Here is a 19,126-nt window from a genome sequence, read left to right on the forward strand (position 1 = left end):
TTTGTAATTAGTAAATTCTTGAATATTATTAAATGTGAAATTAACTGATTTTTAAATTGTATAAAAAATAAAATAAAACTTTTTTGGAAATGGCTGTTGTTTTGGGTTCCAATAGGGGGTTTAGTTTGGTGGATCGATGCGTAGAAATTTTGTGGTTCTACTCTCAACCGACGAAATAAATATTTTTAAACAAATGCGTTAAGAGATCAAAGATCATAACTCATAACCATAACTGTGGCCTTTGATTAAACATTTAATTTAATCTAGACGGCGTAGATTTTGACAAAACAAATTCTTGGATTTTCCTACACTGTTGAATTGTTGAAAATTTAACAGAATTTTTAACCAATAGAAGGAATGACCCAAAATGGATTCTGTTCTAAAACTTTAAAATAAATAATTTGTACTGGTGGTACTAAAATCTTACAGAGCTTTCATGGTTTTTTGGAGCAGCCGAAAAATATCTAACCAAAATTCAACAGTTTAGGGAATACCCTAGTTATTTGCATCCTTTTTTACTTTTGCTTAAGACAGATCAATGAATAGACAAGAATAGATATGGGATAATTTTTTGCTCAATATTTTTGATTTTTGACATAAATCAAAAGTACAACTTTTTATTTATCGCCTATATTTATTGTTAACCAAATCCAATCCAAATTTGTTAGGGTAAGAATAGGATATTCTTTTTTAAACCGCGCCAATGATCATCCATCAATTAAAAAATAAGAATGTGTTTCTAAATTTGGATGTATGTAAAAATGTAGTTTCTTAGAATGGAGTGTATATTCTAATCATGATGTTTAAGTTATTTTTTTAACTTAAATTATTTTTAATTTGAATTTTTAAAAGTAGCCGTGATTTTTGATTCGGTATATTTCTTGTATCCCGTTGGTATAATTAATCGGTTGATCAGTGGTCACACTTCAGATACCGGGCTTAATTTGTGTTTAATACATTTATTTAAAATATATATTAAAATGGCCACCTACGAGGAAGTGAAGGATGTTCCAAACCACCCGGAAAAGTACCTCTTCGACGTTCGCAACGAATCAGAGCTGAAGGAAACGGGTGTCCTGCCCGCCAGCATAAACATTCCATGTGAGCAGCGCCAAAGTCCAGGGATTACCGGCTTAATGGACACACCCCTCCTTTATTTCCAGTGGCTGAACTGGAGAAGGCCCTGAACCTGCCGGACGAGGCCTTCGCCGAGACCTATGGACGCGAAAAGCCGGCCATCGACGCGGTGCTGATCTTCTCCTGCAAGGCGGGAGGACGTGCCGCTCGAGCGGCCAACCTGGCCAACACATTGGGCTTTACCAAGTACATTAAACTTTGTATATAATCTATATTCTGTACATTTATTATCCTATATATTCTCAGCGCCAAGGCCTATCCCGGATCCTGGACGGAGTGGCAGGCGAAGCAGTCTTAAAAAAATTGTAAACGTGTCTAAAAATTTGATTACAAATAATAAAAAGGTCCAACAATCTACACCCTAATCTCCTGCATTTCCCCCCAACTGCGTCCCAGCTTCAGCTTAACCTTGAGTGGTACGTTGAGCTTGACGCAGTTCTCCATGGTGAGGCTGAGAACTTTGGCGATTTTTCTGGCCTTTTCGGTGGGCACCTCGAAGATTAGTTCGTCATGCAGGTGCATAACCAGGTTCACTGAGTTCTCTCCCAAGCCCATCTTATCCCGATAACGTGCTATGTTCTTTTCCATCTTCAGAATAGCGCTCTTCGCAATATCCGCAGCTGACCCCTGAATGGCGGAGTTGATGGCCTGGCGCTCGGCTTGGCCTGCGGGGAAAAAAGGATTAAACATGAGAAATACATTTGGCCATAGAACTATTACTTTTCAGATGCTCCTCGGGACTGTCGATGTGCTCTAGGTAGCGTCGACGGCGAGTAATGGTCTCCACATATCCGTTGTTGCGCGCGAACTTGACCACCTTTTGGGTATGCTCTCGAATGCCCTTGTACGCCTGGTGAAACTGCTCGGATACCATCCGCGCCTCCTGTTCACTGCACTTTAGGCTCTCAGCCAGGGCCCTCATGCCCATGCCGTAGACAATCCCGTAGCAGATTTGCTTGGTGCCGTTACGCAGGTGCTCCGACACCTCGGATTCATCTATTTTATTCCAGTGAGCCGCGATGGCGGTGAACAAGTCCTGAGGCGAGTTCATCACCTCCATCAAAACTTTGTCTTGCGACAGATGGGCAAGGACTCGCATCTCCAGCTGACAGAAGTCAGCGGACAGGAGACATCGCCCCTCATCTTTGGGTGCGAATGCTGAGCGACAGGATATGTTGAGCGCTTCCGATCCCACTTTAATGGCAAAATCCTTTGCCACATTCTGCAGATTCGGCTCGGTCATGGAAATACGACCCGTCGCCGTAAACGTAATACTCTGACCGTGAATTCGGCCCACCTGGCAGCACTTGAGCAATGGTTGAATGCTCTTAGCCAGAAGCCCACCCAGCTTTCGGTGGCCCAGTATCAGAAGCGATATGGGAGAGTCCAACTTCTCCAGCACCTGGCGGGAAGTGGTCACACGTCCGCTTGCCTTTCGGTGGAGACCAAGCACCTTGGCCACAGCCTGCGTCGAGCCGAGATTGAATCGGGATCCATGTTGTTCGTATATTTTTAACTCCAGCTTCTTCATGCCCGCCACCATTTGCTGGAAGACTCGCTGCAGCCGTTGCTCGTTTGTTGGAAAGCCTACGAACTCCATGTGGCACAGACTCATTTGAATAGGCATTTCGACATCTGAAAGGGATTATTATTATCTCAAATTTATACCAGTATTGCTCCTAACTGACCATGGAAAAATTTAAGCAGGTGACCCGAGCCGATCCTTCCAAGATTTTCGATCTGACCGTGAAGTATGTGGACTGTTACACAGGCTTCAATTGAAGACCTTATTTTTGGCAGAATGGCACTGGAAGTATCAAGTCCATAGCTGCTGTAAACACGACCGCTGCCACAGAGATTGGCAAGAGCAGTGCATTCCGGAGCGAATTGCTGGCACTACAAGATCAACATTTAATAGGTATACAGTACGTTATGTTTAATAGTTACCATATTGTGAAAGCTCATGGTCTTGTCCGGCTGCAGAATCCAGTTTCCCACCTTGGGGTCCTCCATTTTGGCGCTAATTCTTTCGAGCTGCGGAATCGCCCTTAGCAGCATCTTTAGCTGCTCCTTTCCATCGTGCATGAGTAGCGTGAGATCCGTTCGAGCCATCAGCTTGCACAGTTCCTGCACCTTCAGGCTGGAGGGCACACTCGGCCCCTTTGTCTGGGCCTCATCCTGCATATTTATGTAGTAGACTACATTGTCAGCCAGGCAGAAGGACAAACAGGAGATGAAGTTGCTGTCGTCCACCTGAAAAAGCACCTGCTTGCCGGCAGCCGCGTCCCGTTGCTCCTTCGCTGCAACCTGATTAATCAACAGGTTGGCTCCGATTAGGGGCTTCTGTCTGCCCGCTTGAGCCTGCAGACCCACGCTAAAGCCAAAACGGGGGGCTTCCAGAAGCTCCATGAGGGCATTTTGAAACAACTGCCTGTTGCCACACACGTCAATTATGTCTATGCTTGAGAAACTTGAGGCGTTGTCATCGGTTTTGGAACAGCTCATGATGTGAGAGGCGTTCAGGTGCTGGGGATTTTTCATTAATGAGTTTTCCATAGATATTTCGGAGAGTTCCATAGACGATGCAACGTTGGAGGTGGCGGCTTTTGATCCTAACTCCGTCTCGGTTTCAGGAGGCGAGATTCTGGAACTGATTGAACTTATCTGTGATCGGGAACTTGGACTCTGCAGGCGCTGCGAACGTAACTGGTAGGAGCGCATCATCCTGGATGCATGTGGAGTCAGGCTTGAAACCACCTCCGGTTCCTTGGGCTGAGAGCTAGGAATCTCGTCCGCCTCTGAAGAGGCTGGCAACTTGCTCTCGGCGGCCGTGAGAGCAGCAGTTAGTCCGGTATTTAGCATGAAGGAATCGTCAGGCATAAACAGATCCTGCTCTGTCGTGGAAGCCTTCCTTGAGGCTGTGCGATTTGGGGTTGGTGTGGGAGAGGGTGTATGATTTCGTGGACTTCTACGCGGCAGTTGAGAGGATAACCCTTTGCTTTGGTCGCGTCTGGGGGTTGCAGAAGATTCCTTACTGGAGCTGGATGGCGATTTAAATGTCTTTCCATTCATTACGTTTTCATTAGTGGTTTTTAATTCAGGGTGGTTTTTATATGGAGTGTTTTGCGTCTTTTGAGTAGCCGCCGTACTATTTACAACAGTTGGGCTGTGTTCGATGGCAACTGGTGCAGATCTTGCTGCCTGTATGGGTTGATCTTTAGGCTGGTTATCCTTTTCGGCACGTTTCTGCTGAATCTTCATTAAGGCGATCCTGCGGCGTTCGGCAATTTCTTTTCTAAGCATCTCCTTACGGGCACTATGACTGGTGCTGGGCTTCTCTTCGTTAGCTGATTGCGGACTGGGCACATCCGGACTACTTTTCCTTTCAAATTCCGAATCTTGTCTCTGGATTTGATTTGGAACGACTTCGGTTAGTTCAGCAGCCTTTGCTTGGATCGTGTTTTGAATGGGCAGATTGGAAGATGAAGGCGGAACGGACACCTTTTCTTGAGCCTTATCATCTGTAATTGGTTGTGCCTTCTTTACAGGAACTACAGATCTAGACTTAACCTTTTCCTGATTCAGGACTCGATTTTCCACCTTTTCCAAAGGCTTCTCAGAAGACTGCTCTGTATGTTCTTGAACACTGCGTTTGGTAACAACCGACTGGTTGCTCTTTCGCGAATCTCGTTTGCTTTTATCCGTTTTATTAGCGATTTCAAGGGTTCCAACTTTCTGAATTTGCTCTGGGTTATTATGCTTTTTCACCAGTGGCTCAAGTTTTGGAATCTTTTGGGACGAGGCACCTCCGACAGTGTTATTTTCTCCGCTCGACAGCTTCCGCTTTGGTGGCGGCTGGTTGCGAACATGCTCTTCCTCAAAGGACAGATGAATGTCTGCCTCCTCCACTGACTTGGAACTTTCAGTGCCCTCCTGCTGTGTCTGGGTCCACTTAATACTTCCCACTCCCATCTCGTACTGAACAAACTGGCGAGCTTCGCCAATGATTAGTTTGGCAGCTTCGTTCACTGTCATTCCCGCCTTGCCGGTGATGAAGAAGTTTCTCACCACATTTCGCTTGGCCGCCTCCTCTGCGTTCTCGTGGTCGTGCTGCTTGGCTGAGTCGAAGCTGAGCGAATTGAAGAGCACTTTCTCCAACTCCAGGACATCAGCGCCGGCCAGCTCTACCAAACTGGTGAATCCGGCATCGAAGAGAGCACGTGCTCGCTTCTGCGACAAGTCGGGAAGCCGCATTAGATCAATGAGATCCCTGTGGATGCCGAAGAAAAGGCGATCCTTAAACTGTGATACGATCAGGGCGAGCGTAGACCACTGAAGGGAGTTGCAAAAGGCGGTAACTATGCCCGCAAAGGTGGAGGCCATCTGTTGCAGACCCTGCAGCATTCCTCGGTGGCACTTAAACTTGTGCACCACTACGTTAATGGGCGTCTCATTTACCAGCTCTTGAAGGGCCAAAGCTGTGTAGAAACTAAGGAGTTTTAAAGAATCATTAGTTTTTTAGTTTACTTGTACAGAAAATTAACTTACCGCTTATGCACCTGTATCTGCTTGTAGTCCAGTTTCGTTTGACCACGCATCGCCTTCACGAGAAAAGCTTCCTTGACCCCTACCAATTCACCCACTTTCTTCATGGCCGGGCTAAGCTTTTCCCACATGTCCAGGTAAATCAACCAGTCAAGGTCTTGCAGCTGATAGCACACGGAGTAGGGTGTTACAAGGTATACAGCATGCAGCTCAGACTCTAAAACGAAGCAACGACGGGATTTCTGCAGCTCCGCAAAGAGGATGAGACCGTCGGTGGGCGGCATAGAGGATGCCAGACAGGCGGCACCCAGACGCGTAGCCACATAGGCAGTGGTCTCGGCCTCCTCGTCCGATTGCAGGCGGACAAACTCGTACTCAACAAGAAAGTCCAGGGCATCGTTTATGTAGTGGGATTCCGAGTCCTCTTCTTGTGGCTGGTCCTTCGCCTGCATAGCCTTCTGGGCACTCAGCAGCGTGCAGTTCACGAAGCAGTCAATATCCTGTTTAGTGCTCGCCACACCAGAAGAAATAACCTCCAGCAGTGCTCGTTTCAAGTGGGTCTGTGAGGGAAAGGTCCTTTATTTTGGTCATGATAATTGCTTGGTTACTTACACTTCCGTCCATTTCCAGGCAGGAAGTTATGGGTTGCAGCTGCGCCGTGACCAGATCTCTTCCAATTCGCGCATTGCTCTCAGTGCAGATGAGAATGGACTCGCCCAGCGTATCCTTGCCCGTACGCCCTGCTCGACCGATCATCTGACGGTACGTTAGGGAACTCATTTGCTTGCCCCCAAACAAAGGAGAGCGAATGAGCACCCGCCGAGCGGGCAGATTTACACCCGAGCTAAGTGTGCTAGTGGCCACCAGAACCTTTAGCGATCCCGCTTTGAAAGAGGCCTCCACAATGTCTCGCTCCTCCGTTGTTAGGCCGGCGTGGTGAAAGGCGCAGGCGTAGGTAATAGCCTTGCCCATGACCGCATCGAGACCTTACAGGAAATAAAGAATACAAATTAGGAATTTATAAAAAGACAAATAGTTTCCCTGCACAGACCTGTGGGAATATCCCTTAATTGTTGCTTAACTTCCTCGATTGCCTTCGGATTGAGATTGGTTCGCAAACGTCGGCCCAGCTCTGAGCCAGACTTGATCAGACCATGCATAGCTGTGGCCAGCTGAACGGCCAGGTTCTCGCACCAGTCCTTCGACGGGCAAAACACAACGACGGAGCAGCCCTCCAGCAACGTCTCGATGCAGAGCAAGGCCACATCATCCGAATCGTTTCCCAGGGCCTGACGCATCTCCTTTAGCTGGGAGACGTCGCGCAGGAACTTAAGCTGATTGTCGAAGACCTTCGTGCCCACCTTGATCATTTCCTGCAGAGCCACGGGTCGGTAGTTTGTGATGTACAGCTCGGCGTCCAGCCAGCTCTTCAACAGCTCCACGTTCTCCAAAGTGGCCGACATGGTGATCACCTGGATCTGTAGGGCGTTTCGACGGGACATGTAGAGGATCTTGGCGAGCAGAAGTTCCAGAATGTAGCCGCGTCCCTTGTCCGAGATGAGATGCACCTCGTCGACCACTACGGTGCCGATGGTGTCCAGTTTACCTTGCTCTAGCAGCTTGTTCACAATCGAGTTTGCCTTCTCGATTGTGCAGATGGCCACATGCATGTTGTCGAAGCCTCCAGGTGGTGTATATCCGCCGTAAAATCCCTCCACACGGTAACCAGCCGGCGTAAGTAGATCTTGCAGATAGAACATTTTCTCGCGCACCACCGAGATGAAGGGCAGGATGAGCAGCACCTTCTTGCCGCGCTCGAGGACGGTTTTCAGCAGCAGAATCTCACTGACCAGCGTCTTCCCCGCAGACGTGGGTGCGGAATACACGAGGTTGCAGTGCTCGAAGAGAACCCTTGGCTTGCAGAGGCACTCCACTTGCCAGTCGAACATCTGGAGGACGCCCTTCTTCTTGTATTCCGCCTGAATGCTGTGGGGAAGGTTCCACGAGGCTATTGACTTATGGGACTCCAGGTCCAGAGGAGGATCTCTTCGCTCAAGCACTGGCTCACGAATGTTGGAGGAGTTGGGCGAGACTCGCAGTTGGTTGGGCGACATGCTGCTCAGGTTCTGGGTGACCTGCGAGACCTCTTGGTAGACACCCTGCTTGGCCAGAACGCAGCGACTGCGCAGGATGTCCTCCTTGAGTTGCTGGGAAGCCTCCGCATCCTGCGCGGGACAGAGAAAGCTGCTCTCGTCCAGGTTGTGCAGCTCTTGGACTTCTTCCTTCACCTTGTCCTCCGTATCGAACACATCTTCCGTGCATATTTGGGCATCAAACGCGGATGAGCTGCTGACATCACCGGAATCCCGATGGGAGACTCCTTCCAGAATCTCCTCAATCTGGGACACATTGACCACAGACTGTTCAGGCTTCTTGGCCTGATTGACTTCGTATGAGAACTCGTCCCGGAAATACTCCGAGTAGTTATCCTGGCTGGTAACCTTGGAATCCCGGCCAGCATTTCCTCCTTGGATATTTGCATTTCCAGCACGGGTGTTCTCCTTTCCCGGCGCTAGGATCCCCTTTTCCAGCTCCAAAAAGGTGCTGTTTCCGAAATCAAAAGATTGCGAAAACGCCATTGCACTATTCTATTAAAATTTCCATATTAAATAATTATATATACTAAATAAAACAATTTAAAAATTGCAAGGCTAAAAAACAAAACAGCGCGGGGTCAGTGTGACCGTCTGAAGATAACTTAAAAATCTTCCATTTGTCCCAAACTCATTTTTGGGACAAGCTGTCTACTGTTGGTACTCATTAAGCAACAGTTGTAATTACATTTTTAAGTAAATATTAACTAACATTTATAAAGAAATCAGTTACTTAACAATTATAAAAATTAAATAGAATACACTTTCTTGGGACAACTGTTGAAGAAGCGCTGCATTTCCTAGCGGTCAGTGACTGGTCCCACTGCGCTGAAAATCAGCTGAAATCTGCGAAAATTTGTTTACTCCTCGGAAAATTAACATATTTCGCCCAACTGTCAGCATGAACGAGTTCAAAGTGCCCGCTCCGCTGCCCAAACCCAAAGTAATCATCACAGAGAAGCCGCGCTCCGAAGTTCCCGCTGAGCCGCCACCTCCGCCGCCAAAAGTCCCCAAGGCTCCCAAATCCTCGCCAGCGGCCGTCTGTCCGTACAGGGTGCCCAAGTGGTCGGCTCCTCCGGCCGAGGATCAGAACTACAGCTTCGAGGTGCTCAAGTCGGGCCAGATCATCGACACTGTGCGCCAGCTGCAACAACAGGCTGTGTGGACCTTTGGTCGTCTGCCGGAGAACGATGTGCCCGCCGCCCATCCGACGATCTCGCGCTTCCACGTGGTGCTGCAGTACAAGCCCAAGGCGCTGCCTAAGCTGGACATCGAAGATGACGAGGGCGAGGAGTCGGGAGAACCAGATCAGCCCGAGGGCTGGTACATCTACGACATGGGCAGCACTCATGGAACTTTTCTGAACAAACAGCGCGTGCCGCCCAAGGTCTACATCCGGATGCGCGTTGGCCACATGCTCAAGCTGGGTGGCAGCACTCGCGTATATATTCTCCAAGGTCCCGGCGAGGACGAGGAACCCGAATCCGAGCTGTCCGTCACTGAGTTGCGGCAGAAGCGGGAGAAGGAGCTGGCCGACGCAGCAGTGGAGAGGGAAATACGGCTCCTGGAGGCCGAGGAGCGCGAACGTAATGAGGGCGTCAGCTGGGGCATGGGCGACGACGCCGACGAGGAGACTGATCTCAGTCACAATCCCTATGCCAGCACCAATAACGAGGAGCTTTTCTTTGACGACCCGAAGAAAACGTTGCGCGGATTCTTCGAACGCGAGGGTCTTAATCTAGAGTACAGGTGCGATGAGCTGTCCACCGGCTCCTTCGTTTGCCGCGTGGAGCTGCCGCTCGACGACTCCAATGGCAGGCCGATCACTGTGGAGGTGAACCACAAGGGGCGCAAGAAGGACTGCGTGGTGCAGTGCGCCCTGGAGGCATGTCGCACGCTGGACAGGCACGGTGTGCTGCGACAGGCCAACCAAGAGGCACTAAAGAGAAAGATTCTGAAGAAGGGAGACTCTGACGACGAGGATGAGTTTTGGGACCGCACTGGAGACGTGGCGCGCAAGAAGCAGCGCAAGGAGAATGCAGGCACCAGTGTCACCCTCACTTATGAGGATTTGGTAGGTATTACAAGCCTTTGTCTTGCATACTATCTAACCAAATCTTAAAAAGCTTAAACAAGAGATTGAGCTCAACTTGGAAATGGAAAAGGTCGAGCAGGAAATCGCAACATACCAGCAAAAAGAGAAAAAGGTAAAGGAGCTGGCCGCCAAACAGCAAAATGAAGGCGATGATCTGGATAACTTCATGGACATGCTCACCGAAGATGTTGAGAAGCTGGACAAGACCGAGATAAAAAAGCTAAGGGTGAGTGTTACCGGAAAATAATTATAATAAAATTTAAAACTAACAATCTCACCATCCAAACAGTTGGAGCAGCAGCGTCTTAAGGGCGAGCAACTAAAGGTGGAACGCCTCCTGAAGATAGCCAAGCCAACGGTCCTACCATTCACCACCAGCATTGGCGCAGCCTCGAAGGAGTCCTCCGTCCAGGAGGGAGGTGCCGCCAGGAAGCAGCTTCCCATGATTGGCAAGAGAAATCAGTTTAGTAAATTCAAGGTGGTCAAAGCGCCGCCGAGCACACAGACCAAGCCCCAATCAAATGCATTTGCCTCGGATGAGGAGGAAGTCGAGGAGGAAGAGCCAAAAGAAACTCCCCTAGTGAAGGAAAAGGAGGCGGACACTTTGGAGAGGGGAGAGGTAGAACAGGAAGCTGTGGCAAAGCCATCGACTACAGAGAAGAATAACTTGCCGGAAAGCAAACCCCCTGCCGAAACGGAAGAGAGCAAACCAACAAACGCTGAAGCGGAAGTCTTAAAACCAGACAACTTGATGTCAACAAAAGTTTCAGCGGAAGCGTCAACAGTTCCCAGCGACACTGTTGCTTCAACTAAGCCAACAGAATCGGTGGAAGAGACTAGCACTCCAACCGACGACACTCCGGATCCGGGAGCAGAGGAGGCGCAGAGAAAGCGCAGGCAACGCCAACGACAGCGCAACAAACAGCGCCAGGATGTGGACATGGATCTGGACGAGCTGGCCGAGCACGACGACAGCGAGAAGTACGCCAAGTGGGTGCCACCAACCAACCAGAGCGGGGACGGCATCACCCATTTGAACGAGAAGTTTGGCTACTAGCTCAGCAGTAGCGTTAACACACTTGAAATATTCGATCTAGGAATATGTACTTTTAAACTAGTCTAGACGTGTAATTGATGTATTCTCTAAGACCCTCTCAATGTAACTTTGTAAATGTTAAGCCCTTGAATATTGTCATTATATTTTTCAATGGGCCACGAGGGGCTCAAACTTTGTGGCGACTCCAGTCAGAGTGGGTGAGCTTTCCACCACGATTCCAGTGCTGGCAACTCCCCTTCTCGCTGGCAATCACCCCTAATTTGAGTCGAGTGGCAGTGGCGGTTTCCACGCAACGATTCATCCGCTGGTTCGTCGAAAATACCTGCGCACATACACAAAATGAACGCGCACTCGGCTCTGCCATTTTCCGCCGAAGGGGCCATCGGTTCGCCGATGGGACTCCAGTACTTGAACTTCCAATTCAGTTATAATTTCGTCGCTCTAACCGCCAACACGGTCCGACGGCTGAACGTGGAAACGTGTCTTCAGTTTACCAATAGCTCGTAGTCAACTGCTTATTTGTTTATCGAAACCAATTGGCTTTAGTTTAATTGCTAGATTAATTTTCGAATATCGATTTGGCTGGACTTAGGCCACCTTGAAGCTTTGAATTTGAATCGAATTAATAGCGCAATCGATTGTAAACTGAATCTGCCGAAAGTGTGGGTGGATGTGGTTTGGATTATTTATATAATCTGGAACATTTTCGACAACTTCTCGGTTGCGGAGCCAGTGGCATTGGTTTAATGCGGCCGAAACGCGTTTCCCCAACAGCCGGAGCACATGTGCGGGTTACATTTTAGGACGCGTAACAGTCCGTCTCAGAAGACGTCCCTCCGCTGGGGCGACTGCTGTCTAGCCTAGTCTAGTGTTCAGACTACCGTGATTCGAGTTCCTAGCCGGAGTCCTTGCACTCGATTTCTTTACGAGGGAAACCAGCGATTAAACTACCACGGGGAATCCGAATCCAATCCCCTCAAGCCCTTTGGAGCAGGAAATGTTGCATAAGCCAAGGCACATTTGATTGGCGCGCTTCTTTGATTGCCGTCGCTAAGCTCCAGAGTATAGAAATTGGCGTCCGCTTGAACTTGGCGCACAAATCCCAAAGCAGAGGTGAGTCTCTTCCCGTTCGATTGCCCGTAAATGCGCTGGGTCATGCGCAGATTGCAGGGGGAGATTACCTTTGCCCCCTATCCCCATTCGAATGCGCTCCGTGCTTTGCTCAATTTTTGTGAATGAAGCCGAAGCCCCCCTTTTGTGGGTAGTGTGGTATATGGTATATGGTATATGGTATATGGTATATGTTATATCGTACTGAGGTGTTCTCGAGGTGCCCGCTTGTTTGTCGCGACTATGACGTACTTGACTCCCCGCACACGAGGCGCTCTGAATTGTTTATGTATTTTACATAAGTCGCAATCCTGACTGTCCCGCTCCTAACTTGGCCAGTTATATAAGCATGAAATGTGCGTGCTCCAACCATCGGAATTAATTTCCGCACATTTAAATGCCCATAAGTTTTGCTCAAATTAGTTGGGAACTAAAAGCACTAGGATTATTGAAAGAGAATGCCATCTTTACATACAAAATATCCATTTCTCTAGAATGGAATTTTATCTAGAAATAAAAACACCCAAATAAAATTGTCGGAGAGGTAGTTGCGCGTTTTTACATTTATTCTACACTATTGAGTATTAAATTAATACTTTTCAATGATAATATTTCTTAGGGAATTTTCATTTTATTTTTATTTTTTAGAACTTACCAAATGAATTTATAGGGCAAACCAGTTTTGCTGCTTAGATAAATCAACCAATCGAAAAGTAAACACAAGCTTCCGTTCGAAGGTCAAACTATTGCGTTATTACAAATTTTTTGGAATCTAAGGCCGAACCTATTTTCGTTTCCATCACTTGTAAATAACCATTTTCATCAAGTGTTATTTATTAAAAAAAAATCTTTTATGAATCTAAAGGTAAATTAACTTTTTCTTAAAAATTCATTTTATCATAAGAAAAGATTACTTTTCGTTCTCAAAAATTAAAAATTACTTTCATTTTATTATTTCTATTATTTTATTATTTATTTTCGTTAATGTTAACTTCATTAGTTATAACTATAGTTACTGGAATCTTTTAATAAATTAATGGGTTTATTTCCATTTTTATTGTCTAATGAAGTTAACATTTTTAAAGATAATGTCTGACCTTTGTAGTGCTGATATTCCCATCGCTTGAGAGGTCAAACTCAGTGCAAGGGCTAGTTAATTGCGCGCCATTAGCAAGGACGCATTTTGTCATAGGTGGGTGGGATAAGGGGGCCCGGAGTGGGGGCCAACTCCAATTATATCCTGGCGGAGAAAGGTCAGCCGCGTCGAAGGCCTTGACCAATGCATTGGCTTAATATTTAATGCTTCGTGCTGTCGCTACTTAATTGAAAAATGAGCTCCTGCAGGCGGCGGGCAGCGATATTAACCATTATGTTTAAGGTTGTAACTTTCTGTGCCTCCCATCCCCATTCCTTGTATGCCGTTACAGCTAAAGGTCAAACTCAACCCCATTCCGAGAGTATTAGCTTACACTAGCGCGCCGAGAGTCGTGACTTACAAAGCCAAGGACACGCCCCAACTGCAAGGATGATCAACGTCGCCGGCGTGGTGAGCATCGTGCTCTTCTACCTCCTGATCCTGGTGGTGGGCATCTGGGCCGGTCGCAAGAAGCAGTCCGGCAATGATTCGGAGGAGGAGGTGATGCTGGCCGGCCGCTCCATCGGTCTGTTCGTGGGCATCTTCACCATGACTGCCACCTGGGTGGGTGGCGGCTACATCAATGGCACGGCAGAGGCCATCTACACATCGGGACTTGTGTGGTGCCAGGCTCCATTTGGATACGCTCTGAGTTTGGTATTCGGTGAGTGAACTGCATAAATAAGCAGGTAGTGGAAAATATATATTCATATACAAATGTTCAGGGACATTGGCAAACATTTCTTAATGGATCGATAAAATAATTAGCATTAACCACAAACGTTCCGTTAAATATTTATTAAGATGTGAAAAATGGTTTTAATCTTGTGCCATAGTTTTATTCATACATTCTCTACTTTATATTAAAGAAAAGATATGGCTAGATTTGCATCCTTACCTTTTAAAAGTTTTTAAATCGATAAGCAAATGTGCTTTTGATCAACCACAATATTTCCATTAAAGATTGAGATGCCAGAAATGTTCTTATAACAGACTTTTTAACGAACTTTTTCAATTTACCATAAATATATTTTCATTATTATTTAAAATAATTTTCTATTTTTAATTTAAAGCCCTCAAATCAGTATGGTTAACAAATATCAGGGACAATTTTTAAATTAATATTGATCATTCTGTATTTTATATGTGTATCTTAACTTTTCTTTCTAAATCTTTTAAATTCAGGTGGCATATTCTTCGCCAATCCAATGCGTAAGCAAGGATACATCACCATGCTGGACCCCCTGCAGGATTCCTTTGGCGAGCGGATGGGTGGCCTGCTCTTCCTGCCCGCTCTCTGCGGTGAGGTCTTCTGGGCAGCTGGCATCCTAGCCGCGCTGGGAGCCACTCTCTCCGTGATCATCGACATGGACCATCGCACCTCGGTGATCCTGTCCTCTTGCATCGCCATCTTCTACACACTCTTCGGCGGACTCTACTCCGTGGCGTATACGGATGTGATCCAGTTGTTCTGCATCTTTATCGGCTTGTGGATGTGCATTCCCTTTGCCTGGAGCAACGAGCACGTGGGCAGTCTGAGTGACCTAGAGGTGGATTGGATCGGCCATGTGGAGCCTAAAAAGCATTGGCTTTACATAGACTACGGGTTGCTCCTTGTATTTGGAGGCATTCCCTGGCAGGTCTACTTCCAGCGTGTGCTCTCCAGCAAGACAGCCGGAAGGGCCCAACTGTTGTCCTATGTGGCCGCCGCCGGATGCATCTTGATGGCCATTCCCCCCGTGCTGATCGGAGCCATTGCCAAGGCCACACGTGAGTCCTAGACACTGAAAAGTAATACAGATATCCATATTTTGGAGATAAGATTATTATTTAAACACATGAAAAACTAGGGTGATAAAATAAATGGGATAATTTATTCAATTACATTTAATTATGTACCAAACTTAAGAACTTTATAAAATATTTTGAAAAATTCCATTTGTATACCATCAAATAAGAATATTTTGATCTATTAAAATATCAAAATTAAATTATTTGTGCAGTTTTGATATTAATCTGATACAACAAACTTAAAAAATTAAATATATATACCTATGTATATGTTATCAATGATCTAAAAAAATATTAAAATGTTACGTGTAGTTCATTTATTTTTGTGATATAGGATGTGAGATAAACAATACAAATATCAATATCTGGTCTATACATGTATCTTCTGATAATGATACACACCCTTAATATATCCCTTGTCCTTGGCTAATGTCCTTTTTATTTTGACAGCTTGGAACGAGACGGACTACAAGGGACCCTATCCCCTCACCGTGGACGAGACGAGCATGATTCTGCCCATGGTGCTGCAGTACCTCACGCCCGACTTTGTGTCCTTCTTCGGCCTGGGCGCCGTTTCAGCCGCCGTGATGTCCTCCGCCGACTCCTCGGTGCTCTCCGCCGCCTCCATGTTCGCCCGGAACGTGTACAAATTGATTTTCCGTCAGAAGGCGTCCGAGATGGAAATCATCTGGGTGATGCGCGTGGCCATCATTGTGGTGGGCATCCTGGCCACAATTATGGCCCTCACCATTCCCTCCATCTACGGATTGTGGTGCGTGTAAAATGATGCATTGATTGGCAGATCATTTGCCTAATTGCTTGGCTATATCATCTATCCCCGGACAGGTCCATGTGCTCGGATCTGGTCTACGTCATCCTGTTCCCGCAGCTGCTTATGGTGGTGCACTTCAAGAAGCACTGCAACACATATGGCAGCCTATCGGCGTACATTGTGGCCCTGGTCATCCGGCTGTCTGGCGGCGAGGCCATCCTGGGACTGCCTCCGCTGATCAAGTATCCCGGCTACGACGAGGAGACGAAGGAGCAGATGTTCCCCTTCCGCACCATGGCCATGTTGCTAAGTCTGATCACCCTGGTTTCGGTCTCCTGGTGGACTAAGTAAGTACAAAGCCACATAAACTTAAAGATTGAGTATTTAATCTATAGCAAATGGAAAAGATATAACAAGTGATCACTTTAAAGTACAGACAATGAAATTAGCAATATAATTTAATAATTTTATGCCTACCTCAGTATGAAGTAGTTTTTACTTTTGTTATATATAGTATAATATAGTTAATTGGAACTCCCTTATCCTTTTCTGTTTTAATAAAATCTTATAAGACATTTTATTATAAGTTTTTTTTTTTTTATTATTTGTAATAAGGTTAATAAAAACTCACCTCATCATTTTTTCTATAGCCACTATGTAATTCACAATATATTTGGAAAATTATAGGAATATCATCACAATAGGACATTAATTGTTTGTCGGTTCTTAAATGTGTTCTACACTTTTGTTATAATATAGCTAATAATAACTGACATCATTATTCTCTTTAGAACTATTTTAAAATATAAATATAAGTATGTAATTCGCAATATAAGTAAATTATTCTAGCAATAACAGCTCAATTGAATATTTATTTTTGCTTAGTTATTGGATTTATTATATATACTACTATACTTGTATATTATTTAAAGTATGGTTACTCACCTTTCTCTATTCCAATTACAGAATGATGTTCGAGTCCGGAAAGTTGCCGCCCAGCTACGACTACTTCCGCTGCGTGGTCAACATTCCGGAGGATGTGCAGCGCGTCGGCGATCCATCGGAGTCGGGAGAGCAGCTATCGGTGATGGCAGGACCCCTGGCCCGATCCTACGGAGCTGCCACCATGGCGGGCAAGGACGAGCGCAACGGTCGCATCAATCCCGCCCTGGAATCGGACGACGATCTGCCGGTGGCGGAGGCAAGACGCATCAACCAGGAAACGGCGCATGCGCAGGTCAAGAAGATGCTGGACACAGCCACCGGGGTGAAGCCCCCGGGAGGAGGAGGTGGCCAGAGCGGGATGGCCATGCCCGCCACGGAGCACGATAATACGGCCTTCTGAGCGGAGTAGGAAGTCCCATAGGATCTTGGCAGCTGAGAGCCCGAAAGTAGGCTGCAGCTAGGAGCAGTGAATTATCCGATTTTAAGTTGCGCTTGTTAGGGGGATTCAAATGGGGAAGTAGGGTTGTCATGAGGAAGGCGGGACGGAGTACAGAAAGTATTAGGAAAAACGTACGTTAAACACACAAGTGCTCAGGTAAAAAGTGCAGAAAGCTGATCGTAAAGTTTACATTTTCATTTAGCAAAACTTATTGTGTATAGTTTCTACAAGCTTAAAGCGTTCTATCGGTATTCATTTTGATGTTAGAGAATCTATGTGTAAATGTTCAAACGGTATCAGAAGTGCAGAAATCGATTAACCGAATACATATCAACTGCATTTTTCCTGGCCCGAGAATTGCAAAAAATAAAATACGTATTAACCCTGAAGAGTTAGGCCGGAAATGAGGCTAAGTTATAAGTATGTATGTATAACCACTAAGACGAGCATTTGAGCAATACGAATCGTCATTCCTGGCATTAGCATATCGATCATATACTATATAGATGCATATAATGTGAGTCATGTGTCCTTCCAGAACGAACAAAGCTAAGCAAAACTATTCACAAACTAATGCAAACGAAACATATCAAAAGAAGACGGAGGTATATCAATATACATATCACTCGTGAAACAGTTGTTTGTAAGCTATATAGGAGAATCGAGATATACATACACAAGCTATACCCAATAAAATGTGCAAACAAAGTAGTCGTGTAAGTGACCGAAAACGAGGCATATCGAGTTATATAGGAATGAATTTTAGCTGCTCTCAAAGAGCAAACCACAAAGTATATGGCAGATCATACACAGGAAAACAGACAAAGATGAAACACTTATATATATGACATGTTGCGTCGTAGTACCTAAATATATACCTATACAAAATCATATACACCAGCATATATATACATATTTAGAAGCCAGCCACTGAATTTAGAGAGTTATACCCAAAGAAACACCCACGACATTGACCCAAAAAACCTGCATACAAGCATTGGCAAGGGAAATTCTATATAAACACACGCTGCCTGAACCCCAAACCTCAACCTTTGATCTCAAAGAAACCTCTTAAGATAATCCCAAATTAAATTCAAATTGAATATTTTATCAAGAGATGTGCGTTGGTTCCTCTTTTTTAAAACTCACTCGGCTCGTTTGTTACTCTTTCGTCCCGTTGGAAAGAACTAATCTAAATCTAACTAAAGTCAACCCAAGAAAACTAATACGCGTTACTAACTTAATAGGGTTTTCAGCCCTATGAAATACCAAAACTACATACAACTCACTTAATTGTAATAAATGTTGACTGCTTTTTGATCGAGCCTTGTATGTTCGTTGTATTGGGGTAAAGTTTTTTAACGTTTACATAAGTGAAACTAAGTGTTTGAGTCCATTTAGGATTACCTACCATATGATACACACATATCTGAAATCTGTTCGTTGTTATTGTTATTATCTCTTGCATCAGATCTGAGTGTGTAAATTTCGATAGAGTTTGAATCCGTTTTAACTAAGGAGTTTAACTAAATTTCCAGAGATCCTACATAAATAATTAAGTGTGTTTGTATTTCATGTTTCACGATTCTTTGTGCAGTTAACCAGGTTTGTAAATAAGCAAATTACTCGAATCGTTTGTAAAGTTACTATCAACTAAACCAAAACCACCAAATAATTTATGCATTCAACTGCGATGACTTCGCTTGGTTAAAATGGTCGAAACCATTCTGTTTTGGCAATTAGTTAAATATATTTCTGTTATTGTTAACCAAACTTGGTGTATCCATTCCAAGTTCCCTTAGTGGCATTATGTTAATCAATCAAATAAGTAAAAGAAAAATAGAACGAAGGGTTACGATATACATGATGTATTAAGATCAAATTAAACCGAATACATATCAATGTTTTAAGCATAGCGAAATGGAATAAACCCCAAGCAAAAGAAAC

At 45.5% G+C, this 19,126-nt stretch overlaps 4 protein-coding genes across 4 annotated transcripts; 3 read left to right on the forward strand and 1 right to left on the reverse strand.

Annotated features, from left to right (window-relative positions):
• The first annotated feature begins 915 nt into the window (after nucleotides 1–915).
• Nucleotides 916–1,494, forward strand: LOC119560731 (rhodanese domain-containing protein CG4456). The gene is made up of 3 exons (XM_037874345.1): nucleotides 916–1,101; nucleotides 1,164–1,323; nucleotides 1,384–1,494. Exons 1-3 carry the CDS (start codon nucleotides 981–983, stop codon nucleotides 1,433–1,435), a joined length of 333 nt encoding a protein of 110 aa, XP_037730273.1. The 5' UTR covers nucleotides 916–980; the 3' UTR covers nucleotides 1,436–1,494.
• On the reverse strand, nucleotides 1,357–8,405 carry LOC119560730 (DNA polymerase theta). Its single transcript, XM_037874344.1, has 7 exons — nucleotides 6,734–8,405; nucleotides 6,295–6,668; nucleotides 5,686–6,242; nucleotides 3,085–5,626; nucleotides 2,826–3,033; nucleotides 1,858–2,772; nucleotides 1,357–1,802 (listed from the first exon to the last, which is right to left on the reverse strand). Exons 1-7 carry the CDS (start codon nucleotides 8,319–8,321, stop codon nucleotides 1,492–1,494), a joined length of 6,495 nt encoding a protein of 2,164 aa, XP_037730272.1. The 5' UTR covers nucleotides 8,322–8,405; the 3' UTR covers nucleotides 1,357–1,491.
• Nucleotides 8,406–8,643: 238 nt separating this feature from the next.
• LOC119560824 (kanadaptin) lies at nucleotides 8,644–11,108 on the forward strand. Its single transcript, XM_037874470.1, has 3 exons — nucleotides 8,644–9,909; nucleotides 9,962–10,156; nucleotides 10,220–11,108. Exons 1-3 carry the CDS (start codon nucleotides 8,737–8,739, stop codon nucleotides 10,985–10,987), a joined length of 2,136 nt encoding a protein of 711 aa, XP_037730398.1. The 5' UTR covers nucleotides 8,644–8,736; the 3' UTR covers nucleotides 10,988–11,108.
• A 321-nt stretch (nucleotides 11,109–11,429) lies between these two features.
• LOC119560620 (high-affinity choline transporter 1) lies at nucleotides 11,430–19,013 on the forward strand. The gene is made up of 6 exons (XM_037874158.1): nucleotides 11,430–12,100; nucleotides 13,525–13,896; nucleotides 14,418–15,002; nucleotides 15,474–15,795; nucleotides 15,870–16,142; nucleotides 16,762–19,013. The coding sequence occupies exons 2-6, from the start codon at nucleotides 13,623–13,625 to the stop codon at nucleotides 17,138–17,140; spliced, it is 1,833 nt and encodes a 610-aa protein (XP_037730086.1). The 5' UTR covers nucleotides 11,430–12,100; nucleotides 13,525–13,622; the 3' UTR covers nucleotides 17,141–19,013.
• The last annotated feature ends 113 nt before the right edge of the window (nucleotides 19,014–19,126 follow it).

Source organism: Drosophila subpulchrella, unplaced genomic scaffold, assembly GCF_014743375.2.
Source record: "Drosophila subpulchrella strain 33 F10 #4 breed RU33 unplaced genomic scaffold, RU_Dsub_v1.1 Primary Assembly Seq354, whole genome shotgun sequence".
NCBI lineage: Eukaryota > Metazoa > Arthropoda > Insecta > Diptera > Drosophilidae > Drosophila > Drosophila subpulchrella.